Below are 23,236 nucleotides of genomic sequence, written 5' to 3' on the forward strand. Positions count from 1 at the left end.
AAAGTCAGGAAATTTATGGTATTTTACCCTACATTAGGGTAAAAATGTCCCAGTAGTTGTACATACTTACCCGAGTTCTCTCTTGATCCAGCACTGTGCCCATCTGCAGTGGCACTCCACCCCACCCTCTTCTCACAAGGAACAGAGGCAACAGGAGACATTGGCTGCTGTCAATTGAATTCTGTGAGGAGGAGCTTTAATAGGTGCTAATTGGTAGACATACATGTCATTACTTCAGTTAGCTTTAGACCCCTTTCACACTGGGCCGCTTTGCAGGCGTGCAACGCTAAAAATAGCGCATGCAAAGTGACCTGAAAGAGCTGCTGCTGTCTCTCCAGTGTGAAAGCTAGCAGGACAGTAAAACAAAAAAAGTCCTGCTAGCAGCATCTTTGGAGCGGTGAAGGAGTGGTGTGTATGCCACTCCTCCACCGCTCCTGCCCACTGAAATCAATGGACACCGCGGCTATACCGCTGGTAAATCTAGCGGCCGAATAGCGCCGCCCCAGTGTGAAAGGGGCCTTAGTGCGCATGTGCCAATGATAGGGGTGCAACGGATCAAAAAACTCACGGATCGGATTGATCCTCGGATCAGGAGTCACGGATCGGATCATTTTCGGATCAGTAAAAAAAAAAAAAAAAAAAAACACAAGACAAACAAGTTTTGTCTTTTTACATTTTTATTAATATTTTTTTATTTTTTTTTTACTAATGGCGGCGATCAGCGATTTTTTTCCTGACCGCGGCATTATGGCGGACACATCGGACAATTTTGACACATTTTTGGGACCATTACAGTGGGAAAAATGGCAATTACAGTGTTACTGTTTTACTAGTGTGGGGGCAATGTTGGCTATGGCTATTATTACAGTGGCAAAAATGGCAATTACAGTGTTACTGTTTTACTAGACCGAGTACATCAGTACAGTGAGTTGGCTAATGGCTATTAAGCCATTAGCCAACTCACTGTACTGATGTACTCGGTCCGTCTCGCTGTACTCAGGTTGCATGCAGAGTCAGCGGCGCAGCGCGCTCTTGCAAAATAGAAAAAATCCACGAGCAGAGGGAGGGGTAATGACGTCCGCGCGCACTGCCGCCGAGTGTACCAAGATGGCCGACTGCTCCGGAGATAGGCCGAAGCCGCGGTCTTTCCTAAGGCCGCGGCGGCGGTGCGTTCCGCGGATCGCATACTGTGCCGATCCGAACAGGTAGACCCGTTCGGATCGGGCACGATCCGTTGCACCCCTAGCCAATGACATTGGCACATGCAGGGGACGTCTCCTAAACTGTGCAGGTTTAGGAGATATCCTGGATAGATACATGTAAGCCTTATTATAGGCTTACCTGTAGCATAAAGTTGTTGTAAAGGGTTTACAACCACTTTAATGCATTTTAATGAGTTCTAGCACATATTTTTCCCTCCTTCCACATTTTTTTAAATATTTATTTTCTGTGTCTCATAGCTGTCTCTTGCTCCTTGCTCAGCCTGATAACTTCTGACAAATTTGCCGTCAACTGAGATAAAAGCAGCTGGAGTTTTGTGTTTGGGAGGATGCTATAAATTGATTAGCAGAGCCCTGAACTATTTAACAGAGCTGAAAGTCTCTACCTATGAGGAGAGGGAGTGTGCCTTTCCTCCAATCAGCTCTCTTGGCTGTATGCCCAGGCTTCACTGCAGTGCTGAACAGGAAGAGAAAATCTCCTAAAACAATCTGAACTTTCTAAAGAATATATAAAGCTGAAGACAGCAGATATTCATGTAAAACTTGTGTAGGGAGATTTTGTTTAAACGCTGTGTATCATCTGAGGCTGTTCATTTCACTAGGTATACGTGAGGGTTTACATCCACTTTAAAGGGGTTGTAAAGGTAAAAGTTTTTTTACCTTAATGCATCCTATGCATTAAGGTAAAAAAACATCTGACAGCACCGCCCCCCCCCCCCCCCCCAGCCCCCGTTTTGCTTACCTCACCGTTCGAAAGTCCCAGGCGCGTGCTTGTCATCCTGTTCGGTTCCCAGCCTGCCCGTTGATTGGCTAGGCTGGGCGGATTGATAGCAGCGCAGCCATTGGCTGGCACTGCTGTCAATCACAGCGGATGACACGGCGCGCTGGTGGGCGGGGCCGAGTGATACAGTCACAGGATGCGCTTTAGCAAAAGCTTTCGACCATGCGAAGGTAGAAAGCTTTTGCGAGGAGGAGCTGAGACAGCCGCCGAGGGACCCAAGAAGACAGGATTCGGGCCACTCTGTGCAAAACGAGCTGCACAGTGGAGGTAAGTATAACATGCATGTTATTTTTAAAAAAAATATATTTCTGCCTTTAGTGTTCCCTTTAACCTTGCGACTTGCCAAAAAGTTACAATATCCAAGTCGCCTGTCTAATTATTAGACGAGGAAAAAAAAAAACAAGGAAAGGTTTCCTCCAACCGGCAACATACCGAAGACATCATTTCTGCCAGGTAAAGTCACCTGAAATGTATCGATTTTTTCTTTTTAAATGATATGGGGGTTACATATTGTGAAATGTTAGGAATGCTTTCATGCAGACTTGTACATTTTGTGAAAGTTCCCCTTTAAGGAATAGGAGCTCTTTAGTGAATAGGGCCATTTATTCAGAGATATTCACCCTTATGCAATAACATTCTTTAGTCTTGAGACATTCTTAATCGGTTTGGGAATTATTTATAATCCAACATAATTTTATACTAATTCAATAAAGCAATTTTGTGACTGGTTCTTGTTCTAAGTAAACCTGTGTTTTTCCTTTGCAGGACATGGAAAAACATGCACTTATTTACAACCCTTTGCCACCGTTTATAATTATGCCACCAATCTTTTTGGCAGCCAGAGCAATATGCAGAATGGAACCTGGCAGTTTGTTTTCAGACACACAGAATAGCATTTTGGAAGAATGGGGAATCATATGATCCAGGATAGCCAGAATCAATGGTCCATGCACTGCTCAACCAGAGCAGCAAGAACCCCCCCCCCTCCCCTCACCACAGAGAATGCCAAACAGTTGTAGATTTGGGGGCAAGGTCATTAGTTACATATCCCTGCAGCCACTGCACCAGTCATAGGCACTCGTCAAAACTCAACAGTTCCCACCCTTTCTCTTTCTGCCTGTTCCATTATTCATAGAACCTGTACTATAGCTTCCATCAATGAAAAGCGATCTATGAATGGAGGAAGCAGACACTTCACTTATCCACTACTCCTCTATTTATAGATCGCTTTTCGCTGATGGAATCAATAACATAACTGCTATGAATGAAAATGGTAGGCATAGTCAGCACTCTTAACAAGTGCCTATGACAAGACCAGCAGTGTTAATCACTTCAGCCCCGGAAGCATTTACCCCCTTCCTGACCAGAGCACTTTTTGTGATACGGCACTGCGTCGCTTTCTCTGAGAATTGCGCGGTTGTGCGAAGTTGTACCCAAACAAAATTGGCATCCTTTTTTTCCGCATATAGAGATTTCTTTTGGCGGCATTTGCTCACCACTGCGGTTATTTTTTGTGCTATAAACAAAAAAAGAGCTACAATTTACGAAAAAAAAAAAAAGCAATATTTTTTACTTTTTGCTATAATAAATATAAATAAAAAAAAGTGCAATAAGCGTATATTTATTGGTTTGCGCAAAAAAGTTATATCGTCTACAAAATAAGGGATAGATTTATGGCATTTTTATAAAAAAAAAAAAAAAATGTATTAGCAATGGTGGCAATTTTTATCATGACTGACATTGCAGGGGACACATTGGACACTTTTGACACTATTTTGGGACAATTGTCATTTATACAGCGATCATATCAGAGCTATAATAATGCACTGATTACTGTGTAAAGGACACTGGCAGGGAAGGGGTTAAAAACTAGGGGGTGATTAAGGGGTTAAGTGTGTTCTATGGAGTGATTCTAACTGTAGGGGTGCTGGTCTCACACCAACATGACAGAGACCACTGTTCCCGAAGACAGGGAGCAGTAGATCCCTGTCATGTTGTTGGCAGAACAGGGAAATGCCTTGTTTACATAGGCATCTCCCCGTTCTGCCACTCCGTGACACGATTGTGGGCACCAGCGAACATAGAGTCCGCGAGACCCGTGGGCACGCGCGTCCACAATGCTATTTAAAGGGGACGTACAGGTACACCCATTTGCCCACTGCTGCCATTATGCCAACATATATTGGTGTGCAGCTTTTTTTTTCTTTTTTTTATAACTTAACTTAGGCTTTCAGTAAATTGTTTGCTTTGCACACATCCAATTTAAAAAATAAAAATACAAAAATTGTACAAAAACTATGCAGATTGTGGGTTTCTGCAATTTACCTTCCTAAGGTGCATTGCAAGACCCGTTTTCTCCAGCATTACTAGTCTACCATATATGTTAAAGTAATCTCCTTTAGACTTAACAAGTATGCAAGACATAGTCCTTCCTGACTGGCTATAAATTAAATGGATTTAGTGGAATGGTTTATAAATCTAAAACCGACCATATGTAGATTGAAATTCGGTTGGTTCAGCAGGGACCGACCAAATTTTGATCCATGTATGGGCAGGATGATTGTAGCAAAGTCGATCCATCCTTTGACTTGGGTACAACCAGCATGTCAGATTCTTTTAAATATGATTACTGTCAGTAGCTATAGCCACTAGCGGTAATTATAATCTGCTGGCTGGGAAGGATTCCTGCGCCCACCACTGCCAGAATACAATAGCGCTGTGGGAGGCATTTCCCCATTAACACTGAATGTGTTGATGGGGGAATCTAGTGATTTTCTTTCCTTCCACCCAAATTGAGTAATCTATGGCCTGCCTAAAAAAGATCATGCAATCAAATTATAATAAGTGTGGCCAGTTTAAAAGCTCTGTTCCCACCAATGCAACTGAGAGAAGATGCAGGCTTGGCTAAGAAAATGCCTAAACTTGGCCACACATTATAATGTCTGTATGTACATGACAACCTATGAAAACAGTCTATTACATTTATATAAAATGATGCTGGCCATTAGGGTTGCCACCTCATCCCTTTAAAACAGAACACATATGAATTACACAGGTTCTGTGGCTAATTAAGGTGGTAATTAGACTCATTTGGTGCCTTACCTGCATTAAATTAGCCTCAGAACCTGTGTAATTCATATGTGTTCTGTTTTAAAGGGATGAGGTGGCAACCCTACTGGCCATTGAACCCAATTCATATGCCACACAGAACTCTTACAGAGAGGAGTAAAGCATTATTAAAAGACCTATTTTAGGTCATGTGACAGGAATAGGCTTCTGCACAACAAATGACGACTCCCCAAACATAAAAAATATGTTAAATATGAAAGATGTAGCTTGTAGATGTGATCTGACACTTGGACTTAGCTCTGTCTTTAAACACTCTATTCATTTAGTCTAAGCATCCTATATGCTGGCAGCAGACAGAAGTCTCAATGTTTCTGATGTACTGTATATCACTGTGGTGTCTAGGGGGAGGGGGTATGGAACTGATCATTATGCTGTTCAGGTTAAACTCCAATATAAAAATACACAATCCAGCATAAAGAGACATTAAAAATGCACTAGAACACATACTTAGTGTCCATGCATGCATATTTTAAGCTCAACATTTAGAGGCAGAAAAACCTTTTTTTATTTAAAAAAAAAAAACTTCTGGTTTGTTTTTGAGAGCAGTTTTCTGTCAGAAAAAGAAAAATGCTAAATGCTCCTAAACACATGTACAGAAATGCTCTATATGATCGTTTTTTTCTATCAAAAGAAATGGTGTTTTTTTTTTTTTTTTGAAGCCCATCATGCATGGACACGGTCGGACTTTTGACCGTCAAAATTTCAGACGGAAGAATAGGGAACCTGCTCTCTATCCAAGTCCGTCGAAAATTACAACGGAAAAACTAAGATGGGGCATTCCGACCGTGTGTACGCGCCATTAGATCCTTTTTGCCTCAAACACAATAATATAAAAAGAGTAGTAGTACACAGCATTGCATATACAAAATATATACATATTTTTTCATTGAATTGCACAAAACAGAAAGTCTTTTGACTGCAGCTTACTCCAATATTTAACATTCTCTCTCTCTCAAGTACGGCTGTGAGGTGTACATAATGAATGTATTTCTGAAATCATACTCCATGTAATTCACAAAGCTAACCACAAGATGGCAGCATAGACCAACATATTACACGTACCTGTGCGTGTTCAGCTTCTTGACGAAGCAGTTCTAGCTGATGCCAGGAAGACAAGCCACACGTTTCCTCAGGAGTTTTCCTGTCTTGAGAATTTGCATGAAACTGATCCGAAAGCCACATCTGAGTCCTTAAGGAAGACTGAAGGGGGGATCCAGCCTGGTAACCCAAGTGGCTATATTTTGAAACATTGTCACCGGCTGTAAAAGACTTACTTTCTGGTAAGGCACTGTAGGTCATGTCTAAGGTATGCCTCCGACTTGGAGTAGCAAATGGAGAGAACTCGGAGCCGCTGCAGCTGTCAAATTTATATTTGAGGTCTACACCCGCCATGTCCTTCTTATCAATGTCTTTATCGTCCAGTTTCAGTGCCTCCATGCTGTAGTGCAGACAAGATGGCCTATAACCCCGCGAGTGCTGGGAAAGAGAGCTATCTCTACTCATACGATCCAGGCTATTCCGCGACCCTGTGTTTTCAACTTTGCCATCCTGCCCGAAGGCTTCTGGAGTACTCAGTTTAGAAAGAGATGACCACTTCTTTATGGGCCTGGAGTCTTTCATATCGAGTGGGCTATCCGAGTGGCCATAGATCCTGCCTACAGCAGACAAAGAATAGTTGGTGTCCCAAGAAGATGTGTCCAGCCGCTCCTCTCTGTGTCTGGCCACTGATGACCTGGCTGTAGAGGGCATGACATGAGCAGATGGAAGACTGACCAGTGGGTGCACCGGCTTAAAGGTGGAAGTACCGCTGGAAGTCGAATGGTCTAGAGAAAAACAAAAGGTTACAGAAATTAAACAAACAGCAGCGACACAAAAATTAAATACAGATTTTATATTCTGTAGGCACTTTCAAATACAAATCTCTCTGCACTAATCAATAACATTTTAGAAGGTTTGTGTGTATGGAAACTTCTGCTGACAGCAATCACCATGCAGTGCTGAGTTATGCCAATAGAGGGCGTCCTACATTAATGAATGAAGTTTCAGATGACGTTTCTGTGCAATGAGACGCACACAACCAGAACTGGAACTTGATACTGTAAAAGCAATATTACACAGGTGGAAAGGTATTTAATTATTGTTAATTCAATCATTCCAAGAACTCACACTGGCAACATGCACCACACACATCAAAATCTGAGTGAAGTAAAATTCTTCACAAAAGACAATAAAATAGAACAAGCCATTTTTATACACTACAACCCAAATCGCCATGCTTATATTTAGGTTCACAAACCGCTTTCTAAGCACTCGGAGGCGCTGGTCCTCTTCCTTGTCCTTCTCGCACAGCAGCCTAGGTCTTGTATACCTAGAAAAAGGTGAACACTTGGTTTGTTGCTCCAAGTAAACCTGCACTGATTTATTTAAAGAGCTTGCCACTGCTGAAAATGCTAGTTGTCTGGCTGCTTGTACCCAATGAGTGACTTGGGGAGTACTGAAGACTGTTAGTGGCATCAGAGTGAAATTAGAACATCTACTCTGTGTCAGAGCCTAATATATACTGAAGCCACAGGATCAGCATGACAGACTATAAACTAGTATTTTCAGAAGAAGAGGCCAACAAACGGTAAACCCAAGTTTTCATTTAAGTTGGAGTTTCCCCTAAACCCTCATTTTAAGCATTTTCAGCAGCCGATTTATTCATTTACTGGAGTATGTAGCTTCTTTATCTTTTAATCTGTGCCAGTGTGCCTGTTTAAGCTAGTGCCAGGGACACGACTCTAATCCCTGCATGTAAGGGTGCCTCCATAGGATGCTGCAAGTGAAAGGAACAACCCTTGTATGCAGGCACTAGAGTTATGTCTCCCTACACTGTGTGCATCAACAGAAACACACAGCCCCATAACACTCCATTGCTCTTCCCACCTGCAAGCTAATAGAGTGACCACAAACTGCACTAAAGTTTAGGGAAGCATCCCGGAGCCGGCAGCATTGAAAGACACTGAGGTAGATATTTTAAACAAATGGCTCTCCAGGGAAATTTTATTTTATTGTGCTCAATGTGTTAAAGTGGTTGATCCGAGAGGAAGTTCGGCCCCTCCGCCTTCCCCTGCAGCCTTCTGGGGCAAATCACAGGTCTCAGAAGACTGCAGGACCAATCACAATGCGTAGCTTGTGCATTCACAGTTGGAAGCCAGTTGTGAAGCCACAAGGCTTTACTGCCCGTTTCCACTAGGCTTGATTCACATCTATGCATTTTTTGTGCATTTTGCAGATTTACTCTACAGAACGTGTTCCATAGGAAGCCATGATAAATGGGCTGTAGAGAAAATCTGCAAAATGCAAAGAGCACTTAAAATGCATAGGTGTGAATGAAGCCTTAGGCCCCTTTCACACCTGCGGACCGTATGTCTGCTTTTTCATCCATCCGTTTGCGGATGAAAAAGTGACATGCATTGGTCCCTATGAGATTGCGGGTGTCAGCGGATAAACATCCGCTGACACCCGATCTCGTCTGCCTCCGCAATGATCCGATTCTGCAGACGGAAGAAAACCCTATTTTTCCTTCCGTCTGCGCATCGGATCGAATGGACACGGACATACGGTCCGTGTTCATCTGATCCCCCTTAGGGGAGAGCGGAGAAAAGACAGGGCACAGTGTGCGGGGACCTCCCTGTCAGCCGACGGCTCAGCGGGGATATACGGAGCGATCCCTGCTAAGCATACGGAGGCGGATCATTACTGATCCGCCCCGTGTGAAAGGGGCCTTAGTCAAAATGCTGACGCCTGGATCCAAAGTCAATTGAACCAACTCGAGTGAGGACAGCACTGTATCCAGGGGCAGAGAAGTGTCCTTATATTAAAAGTCAGCAGCTACAGTATAATTTTTGGAGAGACTGGAGCTCCTCTTCAAGAGAACAAAAAGGCTTAAACACATTTGGCACTTGAGCATTCATTTTCCATATATTATTCTGGCCAATGGATTCCAATAATGGTCATATGTTGATGCATCTAAATGCACCTAAGGTTGGGTTCACACCTATGCAAACTGAATGCGTGTTTCCCTGCATTAAATTCGCATAGCAGGAGACTGTGACTAGCTCTCTATGGAGCTGGTTCACATATTTCCGAAGCGGGTCGGGTGCGGTGTGCTGGAAAAACGCATGCTTTTTTTTGGTGCGTTTCAGGTTTGATTGCAGCCCAAAATTCAGGCTGAAATTGGACCTGAAACTGTGAACCAGCACGCACCGGACCCCTGCTGTGGGCCGCATGCAGCTACGGTGTGAACCCAGCCTCAATGTGTGTGCAATATGCAGCATAAGGGCCGGTTCACACTGGGAATCGCACAGAATGCGCTGTGCATTCCTGTGCGATTCTCATGCAGCCCTGTGCAATGTATTTTCAGCCCATTCATTTTTAATGGGCTGAGACTGCACCACATCAAAAAGTTGTGCATGCGCTACTTTTGGAAACTCACTGCAACAGGAGCACATATAGTACTTCTGTATCACACGCTCTTGTGTGGTCAAACGTGCTGCATTTTCAACCGACATTTGGAGTGTCATTAACTGAATATGCACACCTGCTGCAAATCCCAACTGCAGTGTGCGTTGTGAACACGATGCGGGAAATGCGCACGGAACACAGAACAAAGGTTCCCTTGCACCACATTCTGGTGTGAACGGGACCCTAGGCATGTTTTTAACCAGCTTTTCCCCGCAAGATGTAAAATGCGTTCAGGGGAGAAAATCGAATGCCCTGTGTGCACAAGGCCCCAAAATGCCGCTTATAGCACTCGCTTTTTTGGTGGTAGGTTGTATACAAAAAATAAAAAAGTTTTGCCTCAGTTCCTCAGTTTTCTGATGTCTTTGAGATTGATTTGATTTGATTATTTGTTAAGCACCAAATACAGTTCATGAACTGCGCCTAAGCGCAGATAATGAATCTTAGATCCGCTTTACAGTCATCGGGCTCTATTTTTACTCTGTCCAAGTGGTACATTCTGGGCACATTTATATTGGTGGCTAAAAAGGAACAGGGCAGATGATCCCGGGGTCAGGAGAAGTGTCAGATCACTCAATTCATAAGTGTGCCTGATGGGATTACACCAAACTAAGCAGCTCATCTACTGCTACATGCAGCTCTCCAGCCCTGCCGGGGGGGGGGGGGGGGGGGGGAGTTGCACATCGAATAATATTGCAGATGATTTTTTTCTCCCAGACAGTAAATTGATCAACAATACGAGCATATATACAATTATTCTACGTGTGGCCACCTTTCTCACGGGTCGGATCCGTTTTTCTCAGCCGTGGATTTCTCAGCTGATCCCCTGCTGAGCTGAGTGGAGTGCGGCGAATGATTGGTCCGTGTCGGGACACAGCCCGCTCTGCCCTATAGGCAGTCTGCTGTAAACAGACCAGCTGTTTGTTGACACCCGACTGCCATCTGATCTAACCTGACAGAGGAGAACAGATCCCCCCCCTTCAGTTTATTTTTGCTGAATCAGATTGGAGGTAGACAGGTGTAAATGGACACAAGTAGGGATGAGCTCTGGCATGTTCGCATTCTCCACGTGCAAAGCCCGCCAGGAAGTCGGCACGGCGCTGCGCTAATCACAGACAAGGAGACATTGTCCGATGCTCAGCTGCAGAGATCGGGAAATGTCTCCCTGCCTGTGGTTAGCGCAGCGCTGTGCCAACTTCCTGGCGGGCTTTGCACGTGGAGTATGCGAACATGCCAGAGCTCATCCCTAGACACAAGTTTGTTTATATCCGCCGCTTGATAGAGGACTACAAAAGGGTCAAATCAAGTCTGAAAAACGCACAGACAGGCCCAATCAGACCACTTGTGTAAATAGGGCCTCAGGCTGGGTTCACACTACTACACTACTTTCATCCTACTTTGCTCTGCTACATTGGTCCTACATTTATCCTACATTGGTCCTACATCCATCCTACTTTCATGAACAGGATACTACTTTGGTCCGACTTCAATGATATTCAATGGGCTGAAGTAGGATCAATGTAGGACCAAAAGTAGTACAGGGAGCATTTTCAAAGTCGGACCGACTTGTGTAGGACGCTACAAGACGCTCTCATAGGGAAACATTGAACACAGAGCAAAGTAGGATCAAAGTAGTGTAGTAGTGTGAACCCAGCCTAAGAGCCTACCTAAACAATGGTTTCAAATTCTTTATCAATCAGGTGTCTAAAAACTTGCATTATAAAAAAAAAACACTGGGGATTGTGGAAACTGACCGGCAGAGATCAGATAATAGACGTACGAGACGCAAGATGTACAAACCATTTATTCTTTCTGCAAACTTACATAATATTCTATGCTTGTTTACTTTTTTTTTTCTTTTTAACAAATATTGCTTAGAGAATATCCCATGACAGACAGAAATAATATCCCTTAAAGAAAATAAAAACAATATGGTTCGTTTTTCTGACCGACAATAAAGTGATTTTCAAGCACTTGTGTGGGATGATCCAGAATGTGTTATTGGGTAACATTAGATTTATTCATCTATTAACAAAGATATTATTGTGCCTCACACACACTGCAATGGAAGCTAGGATATTCCATAGAGAAGGAAATTATCACTATTTATCCAACATACATTCTGATGGCCTACCAGAAGTCAAGTAAACTTTCCAGCCAGATGCAACCTGCAAACGCAAGACAGTATTGTATCGAGGCACAGATCTGGGGAAGGGTACAGAAAATATCTGCAGCACCAAAGCTCCTAATGAGGCCTCCATCATCTGTAAATGGAAGAAGTTTAGAACCTCCAGGACTCTTCCTAGAGCAGTCTGTTCGGCCAAACAGTGATTGGGGGAGAAGGGTCTTAGTCAGGGAGGTGACCAAGAACCCGATGGTCACTCTGACAGAGCTCAAGTGTTTCTCTGTGGAGAGAGGAGAACCTTCCAGAAGAACAACCATCTCTGCAGCACTCCACCAATCATGCCTGTATAGTAGAGTGGCCAGACGGAAGCCACTCCTCAATAAAAAGGCATGACAGCCTGCCTGGAGTTTGCCAAAAGGCACCTGAACGACTCTCAGACAATGAGAAACAAAAATCTCTGGTATAATGAAACAAAGATTGAACTCTTTGGCCAGAATGGCAAGCGTCATGTCTGGAGGAAACCAGGCACTGCTCATCACCTGGCCAATACCATCCCTACAGTGAAGCATGGTGGTGGCAGCATCATGCTGTGGTGATGTCTTTCAGCGGCAGGAACTGGGAGACTATTCAGGCTTGAGGGAAAGATGAAAGCAGCAATTTACAGAGACATCCTTGATCAAAACCTGCTCCAGAGCACTCTGGACCTCAGACTGGGATGAAGGTTCATCTTCCAACAGGACAACAACCCTAAGCACAAAGACAAGATAACAAAGGAGTGTCTAAGGGACAACTCTGTGAATGTCGTTGAGAGCCCAGACTTGAACCCAATCAAACATCTCTGGAGAGATCTGAAAATGGCTGTGCACCGACGCTCCCCATCCAACCTGATGGAGCTTGAGAGGTGCTGCAAAGATGAATGGGAGGAACTGGCCAAAAATAGGTGTGCCAAGCTCAAGTGTAAAAAAAACCCCTCAAGGCTGTATTTGGTGCCAAAGGTGTATTGCGCAAAGGCTGTGAAACCACTTGCCGACCACCCTATAACCGAATGACGGCTAGGGGGCACCTCGATAATTCTGGGAGGGCGTACATTGACGTCCCCCAAAAATCATGATCCCGGGCACCCCCTGGAGCATGCACACTGGAGTGTCCGTAACTGCCGGGGTCCCTGCTGATAGCGGCCGTTTACCACGTGATCACTCCGTCAAATGAAGCGAACACTTGTAAACAAACATGTCATGTCAAGACGCCGGTTCCTCTCTCCTCTGTGTAACAATCGGTACAGTAGGAGAGAGGGAGAGATCCATCCATCCATCCATGCTCAGCCATCCCTGCATTACTCTGCAATACCCGGCCATGCCCTGCAATACTGGGCCATACCCAGCAATAACCGGCCATACCCAGCAATAACCGGCCATACCTAGCAATAACATCAGAGCCACCATATATGTAAGAGCACCCAATCACATCAGAGCCCCCCCTTACATCAGAAGTCTTCCTATACATAAAAGCACCCAACCACATCTGAGGCCCCCCCCGCCCCATACATAAAAGCACCCATTTAAATGAGAGCCCCCTATACATAAAAACAACCAATAACATCAGAGCCCCCATATATGTGTGAGAACGCCCAATTATTTCAAAGCCCCTTCTATACATGAGCACACAATCACATCATATTCTCCAGATACATCAGAGCACCCCCCCCCCCCCTCCATACATGAGCCCAAGCACCCAATAACATTAGAGACCCCTCTATACATGACAGCAGCCAATCACATCATAGTCTCTCCCCCCCCCATCTATAAAGGACAGCACTAAAGCTGTACGATTCTGGCCAAAATGAGAATAACAATTTTTTTGCTTAGTTCAAAGATCACGATTCTCTCAGGATTCTCGCGGCATAAAATCTTTTACATTTGGGCTAACTTTACTTAGTTTTTTTTTTAATTCATTAAAGTAATTTTTTTCCCAAAAAATTGCATTTGAAAGACCGCTGCACAAATACTGTGCAACATAAAATATTGCAACAACCACCATTTTATTCTCTAGGGTCTCTACTAAAAAATTATATATATATATATATATATATAATGTTTGGGGGTTCTATGTAATTTTCTAGCAAAAAAAAATATTTTAACTTGAAAAGAACTGTCAGAAAAAGGTTTGGCGTTTAAGTGGTTAAACGTTCCTAATTTACATACAGAAGTCTATTCCTTTGATGTAAAAGTCAAATTGATACAATGTTTAGACTTAACATTTCACTGATAGAATGTTTTCAAAACTTGTCAGACTGCCCAGACTTTGAATTTTGGCTGAGAGCAGAGAGAAAATTATTTACATACCAAAGATCGTGAAACCCTGTGTCAAGATTGCAACAGGAAAAAGATTGTGATAATGATTCTTGACAATCAATTGTGCAGCTCCAGACAGCACCCAACCACATCAGAGGCCTCGCTCCCATACATGAAAGCACAAACATCAGAGGTCCCCCAGTACAATAGTCCCCCAAATCACATCATCCCATCATATTATATTTTCCCTTATGACAGAGCCCATTCCTCCATGTCAGAGCCCTACTTTTTGGCTCCAGAAACACAACAGGATGTGGGAAGTGGAGATGGTTTGGATGATGCAAACTTCTGTCTTCTCCTGAATGCTGGGGTCACCCCTGCCATGGTGGGGGTGAGTTGGCCACCATCACCACAACAACAAACGACACCATGCATCCTAGCCCTAGAGCAGGGGTCTCCAAACTTTCTAAACAAAGGGCCAGTTTATTTTTCTTCAGACTTTAGGAGGGCCGGAGTAGAGACAGTGGGAGTAGAAAATTTCCTGATGTCCAGCTGGAGTAAACAATGCCCAATATTTGGTGTCAGTGGGAAGGCTAGTGCCCCATCGTTGGTGCCAATGAAAGGAATGGTGCCCCATCATTGGTGTCTGTAGGAGGAGTTGTGCCCTTTCATTTGTGTCAGTGGGTATCAGTGGAAGGAATTGTGTCCCATCGTTGGTGTCAGTGGGAGGAATTGAGTCCTCTCTTTGGTGTCAGTGCAAGGAATTATGCCCTATTGCTGGTGTCAGTCGATGGGATCGTGCCCCAAGGGCCGGATAAGGGCTGGCAAAGGGCCACATCTGGCCCCAGGGCCACCGTTTGGAGACCACTGCCCTAGAGCATCAGTGGTTGTTATGGCACACCCCATGGGAACTCATGCGTATGAATCAGGCAAACTGGGTCCTGTCCTGGGGTAATCCACATGGCACCCCAACTGAGAAACACTGGAATACAGAATTACATATTACAGCTTCAGATTAGGATAGATGAATCATGGAAGCCAGGCAGATAAAAGCACATGTTCACTTATTTAAAATGCCTGTTGTTAGGTACTACATTGAAATTATCAATACGTGAATGTGTCTTACAAAATATCTGTGTTAAAATAGCACAAAGACTTAGAACACAGTGTTTGTACTTGGTAGGTTTCTTGGCCCTGTTCAATGTGCTCGTGTCTACCACTACGGTAGGAACATTAGATTATAAGCTCCTTTGAGGACAGAGAGTGATGTGAAAGTTCTTTGTAAAATGCTATGGAATATGTCAGCACTATAGAAATGAAATGTAACCTGCCTAAACATAACCAGTAAAATTCCATCTGTATTTTGCTATATAAGAAAATAATTAAATGAATTTAGCTGGCAGCTACTGACCCAAGCCCACTAGCTAAAAGGGTATGCATTATATTACGCATTGGGTATTGATGCAATGTATAGTAGATTATACCTACTGTATATGTTCATTGTATACAGCTGTCCTTTAAAGTGAACCTGTCCCCCGACTACACACACGCGCTAACTCACCTGTATATCTAGAAGCCTTGTGGAAAAATCTATTTTCAAAGTTTGCAACACAGGCAGATCCTGGCAGGCTGTCCACCTTCTAATGTACACACACAGCAAGTGTTTTTAAGGCCATTTACACCTGTGGCAGTTTTACACACCCCTCTGCCATGGATTGCTTTTAATAGGGCAGTAGAACAGTGGCTTCCATCAGGACCGGACTGGCCTATCGGGAGATCTCCCGGTAGGCTGCCTGTCTTGCGGCCGGTTTCAGTTGTGGGGGCTGCAGCGCTCTCTGTCCCCTCTCTCCTGTGTATCATCACGGAGCTGGCCTGGCTGCCTGGGTCTGTGTTCGGCGATGACGCTGTAACACGTACGGTCCCGTCCCCCTAGACCGTATTTGATCACCACAAACAAAAAAGAGCGGCAATTTTGAAAAAAATTCAATATATTTTACTTTTTGCTATAATAAATATCCCCAAAAAATATATATAAAAAAAAAATTTCCCACAGTTTAGGCTGATACGTATTCGTCTACATATTTTTGGTAAAAAAAAAGTGTTTGCGCAAAAGTTATAGCATCTACAAAATAGGGGATAGTTTTATGGCATTTTTATTAATAATTTTTTTTTTTACTAGTTATGGCAGAGATCAGCGATTTTTATTGCGACATTATGGCAGACACATCGGTCACTTTTGACACCATTTTGGGACCATTGTAATTTTTACAGCAAAATGCACTGATTACTGTAAAAATGACACTGGCAGTGAAGGGTTTAACCACTAAGTGGCGCTGCAGGGGTTAAGTGTTCCCTAGGAAGTGATTCTTACTGTTAGGGGGTGTGGTTACACGTGACACATCACTGATGACCGTCCCCGGTCACGGGCAACGGTCATCAGTGACAGTGTTACTAGGCGGAATAGGGGAAAGCCTTGTTCACAAAAGGCATTGCCCTGTTCTGCTCTTGCCGATTGCAATCGGGGTCTCCCGGGAACATCAAGTTCCCGGGATCCGCAGCTGCACTCACGAGGCACGCATGCGCCCGCTGGGCGGCAGATTCAAATGGACATACCTGTGCGCCAATCTGCCTGCCCGTGCCATTCTGTCGACATAAATAGGTGTGCGGCGGTCGGCAAGCGGTTAAAGAGCACATGTAATTTCAGATCCATTATGGCAGCACCTGTTAGCAGGCATCTACTCACCTGCCGCCGCCACGTCCCTCACCTTGTTGTGTCACTGCCGCATCACCAGCCGTCCGATTAAAGTAAATGGGACTGTCGGTGAATCAACAGCGGGTCAAAGGAGGAGCGGCTGCAGGACAGAGATGACAGTTGCGTTTTAAAAATGAGGATTTAAATCAAGTCTTTTTACTAGTGATGTAAATCATGATTTAAATTTGGATTTAAATCAAATCCCCCCTTAGCGGTACTATACGTTTTTACATGGTATTGTGAGTAATCTTGTCCCTCCCACTTTTGTGAATGGATAGTGAAAGGAGAAGTATCAGCAGACTGAGGAACTCAACTCTATGCTCCTATCGGCATGTTCCTTTGTTAGCATAAGAACACTACAGCATAACCAACTGGTTTCTCTGCACGGCTTCTCTCAGTCTGAGCTCTGCTGTTCAGGAGAATGCAAGGTTGACGTCAAAGCAAAATTTTGCATTTTATGCTAGCGATTTATTAAAAAATACAGAGCTGCATCAAATACCAAAGCCAGTAAAAAAAAAAAAAAAAAAAAAAAAAAAAAAAAAAAAATGAAAAAATTTTTTTTTTTTTGGGCCCTTTAAGAAAAAAAAAAGGTCCTTTAAGACGGTGCATGTTCAGGGTGAGCGCCGGTCAAAGACTCAGAGCACTGCTATAGCATCATTGAAGCGTCATGCCAATGCAGCAGGCAAGACGCTTCATTTGCAGTTTTTTTTTAAGCTCTGTGGCTATGTGCTGTGCGCCATGAGCCAATCACTCTCCAGTGTCTCCACTCTCCTCTCTAATTGGGTCCTGCTGCTTCCTCACTGCAGAAGGAAATGGGCGGTGCTTTCCCCAGGGCAGTGTTACTTCGCTTTTGACTCCAGGAGGAATCAAGGTAAGAAACTTTATTAAAAATACTTTATTTGTCTCATTGTCTGTCCTGTCCAGTGTCCCTGTCCACCCCATCATGTCCAGCACCTTGTGCTGTATGCTCAGCCTGTACTGTGATCGGACTGAGAGAGGACAGGAGGGAGGGGGAGGGTGCCATGCTTCACATCTCCTGTCTGTGTGTGAGGGCTTAGAGTACCTGCGTCCTGCAGCTGTGCTTTACAAATCTCTTATCTCTGTCTGTCTATCTAATCTATCTGACTGTCCTGCCTGTCCCCCCCTCTCTCTCTCTCTCTCTCTCTCTCTCTCTCTCTCTCTCTCTCTCTCTCTCTCTCTCTCTCTCTCTCTCTCTGTCTCTCTCTCTGTCTCTCTCTCTGTCTATCTGTTTAATTATCTATCTATCTATAGCCATATCTATCTATCTATCTATCTATCTATCTATCTATCTATCTATCTATCTATAGCCATATCTATCTATCTATCTATAGCCATATCTATCTATCTATCTATCTATCTATCTATCTATCTATAGCTCTATCTATCTATCTATCTATCTATCTATCTATCTATCTATCTATCTATCTCTCTTTCTATAGATCTATCTATCTATCTATCTATAGCCATATCTATCTATCTATCTATCTATCTATCTATCTATCTATCTATCGCCATATCTATCTATCTATCTATCTATCTATCTATCTATCTATCTATCTATAGCTCTATCTATCTATCTCTCGATCTATAGATCTATCTATCTCTCTCTATCTATGTCTCTATCTATCTATCTATAGCTCTATCTATCTCTCTCTCTCTCTATAGATCTATCTCTCTCTCTCTCTCTCTCTATAGATCTATCTCTCTCTCTCTCTCTCTCTCTCTCTATCTATCTATGTCTCTATCTATCTATGTCTCTATCTATATATCTATTAGCTACCTCTGTCTAATTATCTATCTATTTATCTATCTAATTATCTGTCTGTCTATCTATATTTATCTGTCTGTTTAATTATCTATCTATCTATCTATCTATCTATCTATCTATCTATAGCTATCTGCCTAATTATCTATTTATCTATCTAATTATCTATCTATCTATCTATCTATCTATCTATCTATAGCTCTATGTCTCTATCTATCTATCTATCTATCTATCTATCTATCTATCTATAGCTCTATATCTCTATGTCTCTATCTATCTATCTATCTATCTATCTATTTGTCTGTCTATCTAATTATCTATAGCTAGCTGTCTGTCTGATTATCTATCTATCTATCTATCTATCTATCTATATCCATCTAATTATCTATCTATATCTATATATCTGTCTGTTTAATTATCTATCTACAGCTCTATCTATCTATCTATCTATCTATCTATCTATCTATCTATCTATCGCTCTCCCTCTCTCTCTCTCTTTCTCTGTCTCTCTCTATCTGTTTAATTGTCTGTCTGTCTATCTATCTATCTATCTATCTATCTATCTATCTAATTATCTATCTATATCTGTCTGTCTGATTATCTATCTATCTATCTATCTATCTATCTATCTATCGATCTATCTAATTATCTATATCTATATGTCTGTCTAATTATCTATCTATCTAATTATCTATCTGTATGTCTAATTATCTATCTATCTAATTATCTATAGCTCTATCTCTCTCCCCCTCCCTTCATCTATCTATCTGTTTAATTATCTATTTATCTATAGCTCTATCTAGCTATGTCTCTCTATCTATCTATCTGTCTGTCTGTCTATCTAATTATCTATCTAATTATATATAGCTCTATCTCTCGCTCCCTCCCCCTCCCTCTATCTATCTATCTATCTATCTACCTAATTATCTATTTATCTATCTAATTATCTATCTATCTATCTATCTATCTATCTATCTATCTATCTATCTATCTATCTATCTATCTATCTATCTATCTATTTGTTTTATTATCTGTCTGTCTATCTATCTATCTATCTATCTGTCTCTCTGTCTGTCTGCAGGTCCCATTGTCTGCGAGGGGGGGGGGGGGGGGGGTTGACTGGGGTTTTGTTTGCGCCCCCCCAAAAAAATAGAGCACCAGCCGCCACTGACTACTACACTAATGTCGCCATCATACATCTTATTAATGTTACTAAATAAACTTGCTGCACTACTGTAAATTGTATATATTCAATTTAATATCAAACCTTTATATCACCAACGTTCGTTGGACTGTGAAGGGGGACTGTTACAACATGTTCACCATCTTATATTTTATTTGCATCCCTGGCAGTCTGGCACAACACATCACCATGACCAAAGACAAGATGGCATGTATCAGCTACCACTGCCTGGGTGAACAGATGGCTGGACACAGATGGGATTATGGTGCTGAAAAGGCTACCGTCTGTATTTCCGCCATGATTTGCTAACACGTACCATCATACCAACAATTAAAAAAGATAAATTGTGCCAACACCTATATACAACTGAACGAACTGTGGGAAGCACGTTGCAAGCAGTAACCCAGATCTCATGATATGGGTCACAGCCATACAAATGCCCTAAAAACAGGAAGCAGCAAATACGCCCATGGTTTTATTACCAATTACCACAGCAAACGGATAAAATGTTTAAAGACTCGGCCAGCATACGTCACAATTCTGCATTAAATCCTACAAATGGTTTTTGCAATAGTTATTTATTATTTTTTTTCCCCCCATAGTTAAGGTATGCTACTGCAGCTGTCTAAATGTGGCCCACAAAGGGGTTAAAGGAAGTATACCAGATTGATACCAGTCACAGAACAATGAACAGACAACGCTGGATTTCAGGACTGACAAATGTGGGCATCAGACCCTGCTGTACAACAGCTGCGCTCCCCGAGTCTGGGAAATTGTGCATGCCAGCCAATCACAGTGCTGTATAGAAGGCCTGGACTGTACCACAGAAACACATTCCTAGACAGCTATGATTGTTGAACAGGGAACAAGCACATTATAATCCACTTTTCCATTACCAGTCTTATTCAATAAGGCAAGTACAGCATTAATAGTTCATTGATCTGACATCTGTAGGGTTAGTGTACACCAGCTTTTCACATGTGTGCATTTTCTGTGCAAATACCATGTATTCACACTGAAATTCATGGAGAAAAATACAAACTGAACTTGGGGCCCCTTTAGAATTTCACATTCATGCATATGCAGTTAGAGCCCTTTCACACTGTGCCGCCCATAGCGGCGGCGGTAAAACCCAGCTATTTTTACTGCCGACACCATGGGTGGATTTGCGGCTCATTTTAGCCGCTAGTGGGGCGCATTTACCCCCGCAGGCGGCCGAGAAAGGGTTAAAACCGCCCGCAATGTGCTGCTCAAGCAGCGCATTGCGGGCGGTATAGCCACGCCATGGGAATCAATCTCACCTTCACTGAGATCCCTTCATTGGTTGCCAGTAAAAGACAGAATCACTTTCAAGGCACTCTGCCTAATGCATAAGTGTATTCAAGGAAACGCCCCCCAATATCTATGCGAAAAAATAAAAGCTTATAACCCCAATCGCATTCTGCGATCCACCAATCAAAACCTCCTCCAGATACCCAAAGCCAGATACAAGTCCAAAGGAGATCGAAGATTTGCAGTCCAGGGACCTCGCCTGTGGAATGCACTACCAACCACCATCCGACTGGAGTCGGACCACTTGGCCTTCAGGAGAAAGATTAAAACCCATCTCTTCTGAGGTCAAGGGGTTTCCTTACCCATGAAATGGATACAGCGCCCAGAGGCGATTCAGTTCGCATGTGTTGCGCTTTACAAGTTTCTCTCTCTCTCTCTCCCATTGATTTCAATGGGCAGCAGCAGAGGAGGAGCGGTAAACACACCGCTCCTTCTCCGCTCCAAAGATGCGGCTAGCAGGACTTTTTTTTTACCGTCCTGCTAGTGCACCGCTCCAGTGTGAAATCCCCTCGGGCTTTCACACTGGAGTAAATGGGGACAGATTTTTAAGGGCGTATTGCAGGCACTATTTTTAATGCTATAGCACCTGCAATATGCTCCAGTGTAAAAGGGGTCTAACTCTTCATCTGGAAGTTCAACCTTACCGTTAAAGTGGATGTAAACCCGAAATGTTTTATTTATTTTTTTGCTGTCACAATCAGGGTCGGCCTTAGGTGTTCAGGCACCCTGTGCGAGATAATCCTGTGGCGTGGCACCCCCCCATCTTCACCCCTCGCCCCCTGGTCACAAAGAGGAAACAAATATTTGTAACACATAATTTGTTTTAATTTAACTTTACATTACACGGCACCCTGCACCTCTGGACCCCTTTACATTACACAGCACCCTGCACCTCTGGACCCCTTTACATTACATAGCACCCTGCATCTCTGGACCCCCTTTACATTACACAGCACCCTGCACCTCTGGACCCCCTTTACATTACACAGCACCCTGCACCTCTGGACCCCTTTACATTACACAGCACCCTGCACCTCTGGACCCCCTTTACATTACACAGCACCCTGCACCTCTGGACCCCTTTACATTACACAGCACCCTGCACCTCTGGACCCCTTTACATTACATAGCACCCTGCACCACTGGACCCCCTTTACATTACACAGCAACCTGCATCACTGGACCCCCTTTACATTACACAGCACCCTGCATCTCTGGACCCCTTTACATTACACAGCACCCTGCACCTCTGGACCCCCTTTACATTACACAGCAACCTGCATCACTGGACCCCTTTACATTACATTACAGCCCTGCAGCTCTAAACCCCCTGCATGTTACACAGACCACCCTTCAGTGTATCCACTCCTTCAATGCAGACCCCCCTTTAGTGTAGCCCCCATCGTTCAGTGCAACCTCCCCCCCCCCCGATTTAGTGTAGACCCCCCCATTCAGTGCAGCCCCCCCATTTAGTGCAGACCCCCCTCGTTTAGTGTAGACCCCCCCCGTTCAGTGTAGACACCCCCCCCGTTCAGTGTAGACCCCCCCCCCCCCGTTCAGTACCTCAGATCAGCGCGGCGGCACATGCACAGCAGGTCCCCTCCCCCTGTTTACACAAACAGAGAGGAGGGGGGAGGCGGCTTCACTCAGCTGTGCCTGTGTGACATCCGGGATCGCACAGACAGGCAGCCCGTGGCCACAAGAGGAGGGGATGGTAGGTGCAGGGTGTCATTCATACGCAAGAGGTGTACTGTTGTGTTTCCTAGTGTTACTAAACTCACGACAGTAAAATCAGTCTGTATTGCAGTAAAGCATGCTTTAACCAGAAACTGATAGAAGTCACAAGACTGCGCTAACTGCTAATGAAAAAAAGTTATTTAGCAGTTTATATTTACTAAAACGATTGTATTTCCATGTTCTGTGTAATGTGGGAGACCAGATCTAGTGAATACAGGGTCCTGGGTTTAGTAACAGTTGAAGACTACATTCACTTGGCCACACAGGCCAGCTGTTAGTGCTGCCTGCATTCAGTGTGCAAACATCAGCAGCTGTCAGATTTGTACTCAACGGCCATCGCTGCCTCTGTTCACACGTAAAGGCTCCTCAGAGAGGAAACCTGCGAACGGAACTTGAC

The 23,236-nt window shown here is 43.6% G+C and overlaps 1 protein-coding gene across 1 annotated transcript in view; it reads right to left on the minus strand.

The window, feature by feature from the left end:
* The window catches only part of CEP85L (centrosomal protein 85 like), a 198,250-nt gene that overhangs the window by 108,006 nt on the left and 67,008 nt on the right, over positions 1-23,236 (minus strand). The window contains exon 3 of the mRNA XM_040350312.1: positions 6,193-6,953. Within this exon, the coding sequence (XP_040206246.1) occupies positions 6,193-6,953 (761 nt within the window). The remainder of the gene's footprint in view (positions 1-6,192; positions 6,954-23,236) is intronic.

The sequence above is a fragment of the Rana temporaria genome, chromosome 4, assembly GCF_905171775.1.
Source record: "Rana temporaria chromosome 4, aRanTem1.1, whole genome shotgun sequence".
Taxonomy (NCBI): domain Eukaryota; kingdom Metazoa; phylum Chordata; class Amphibia; order Anura; family Ranidae; genus Rana; species Rana temporaria.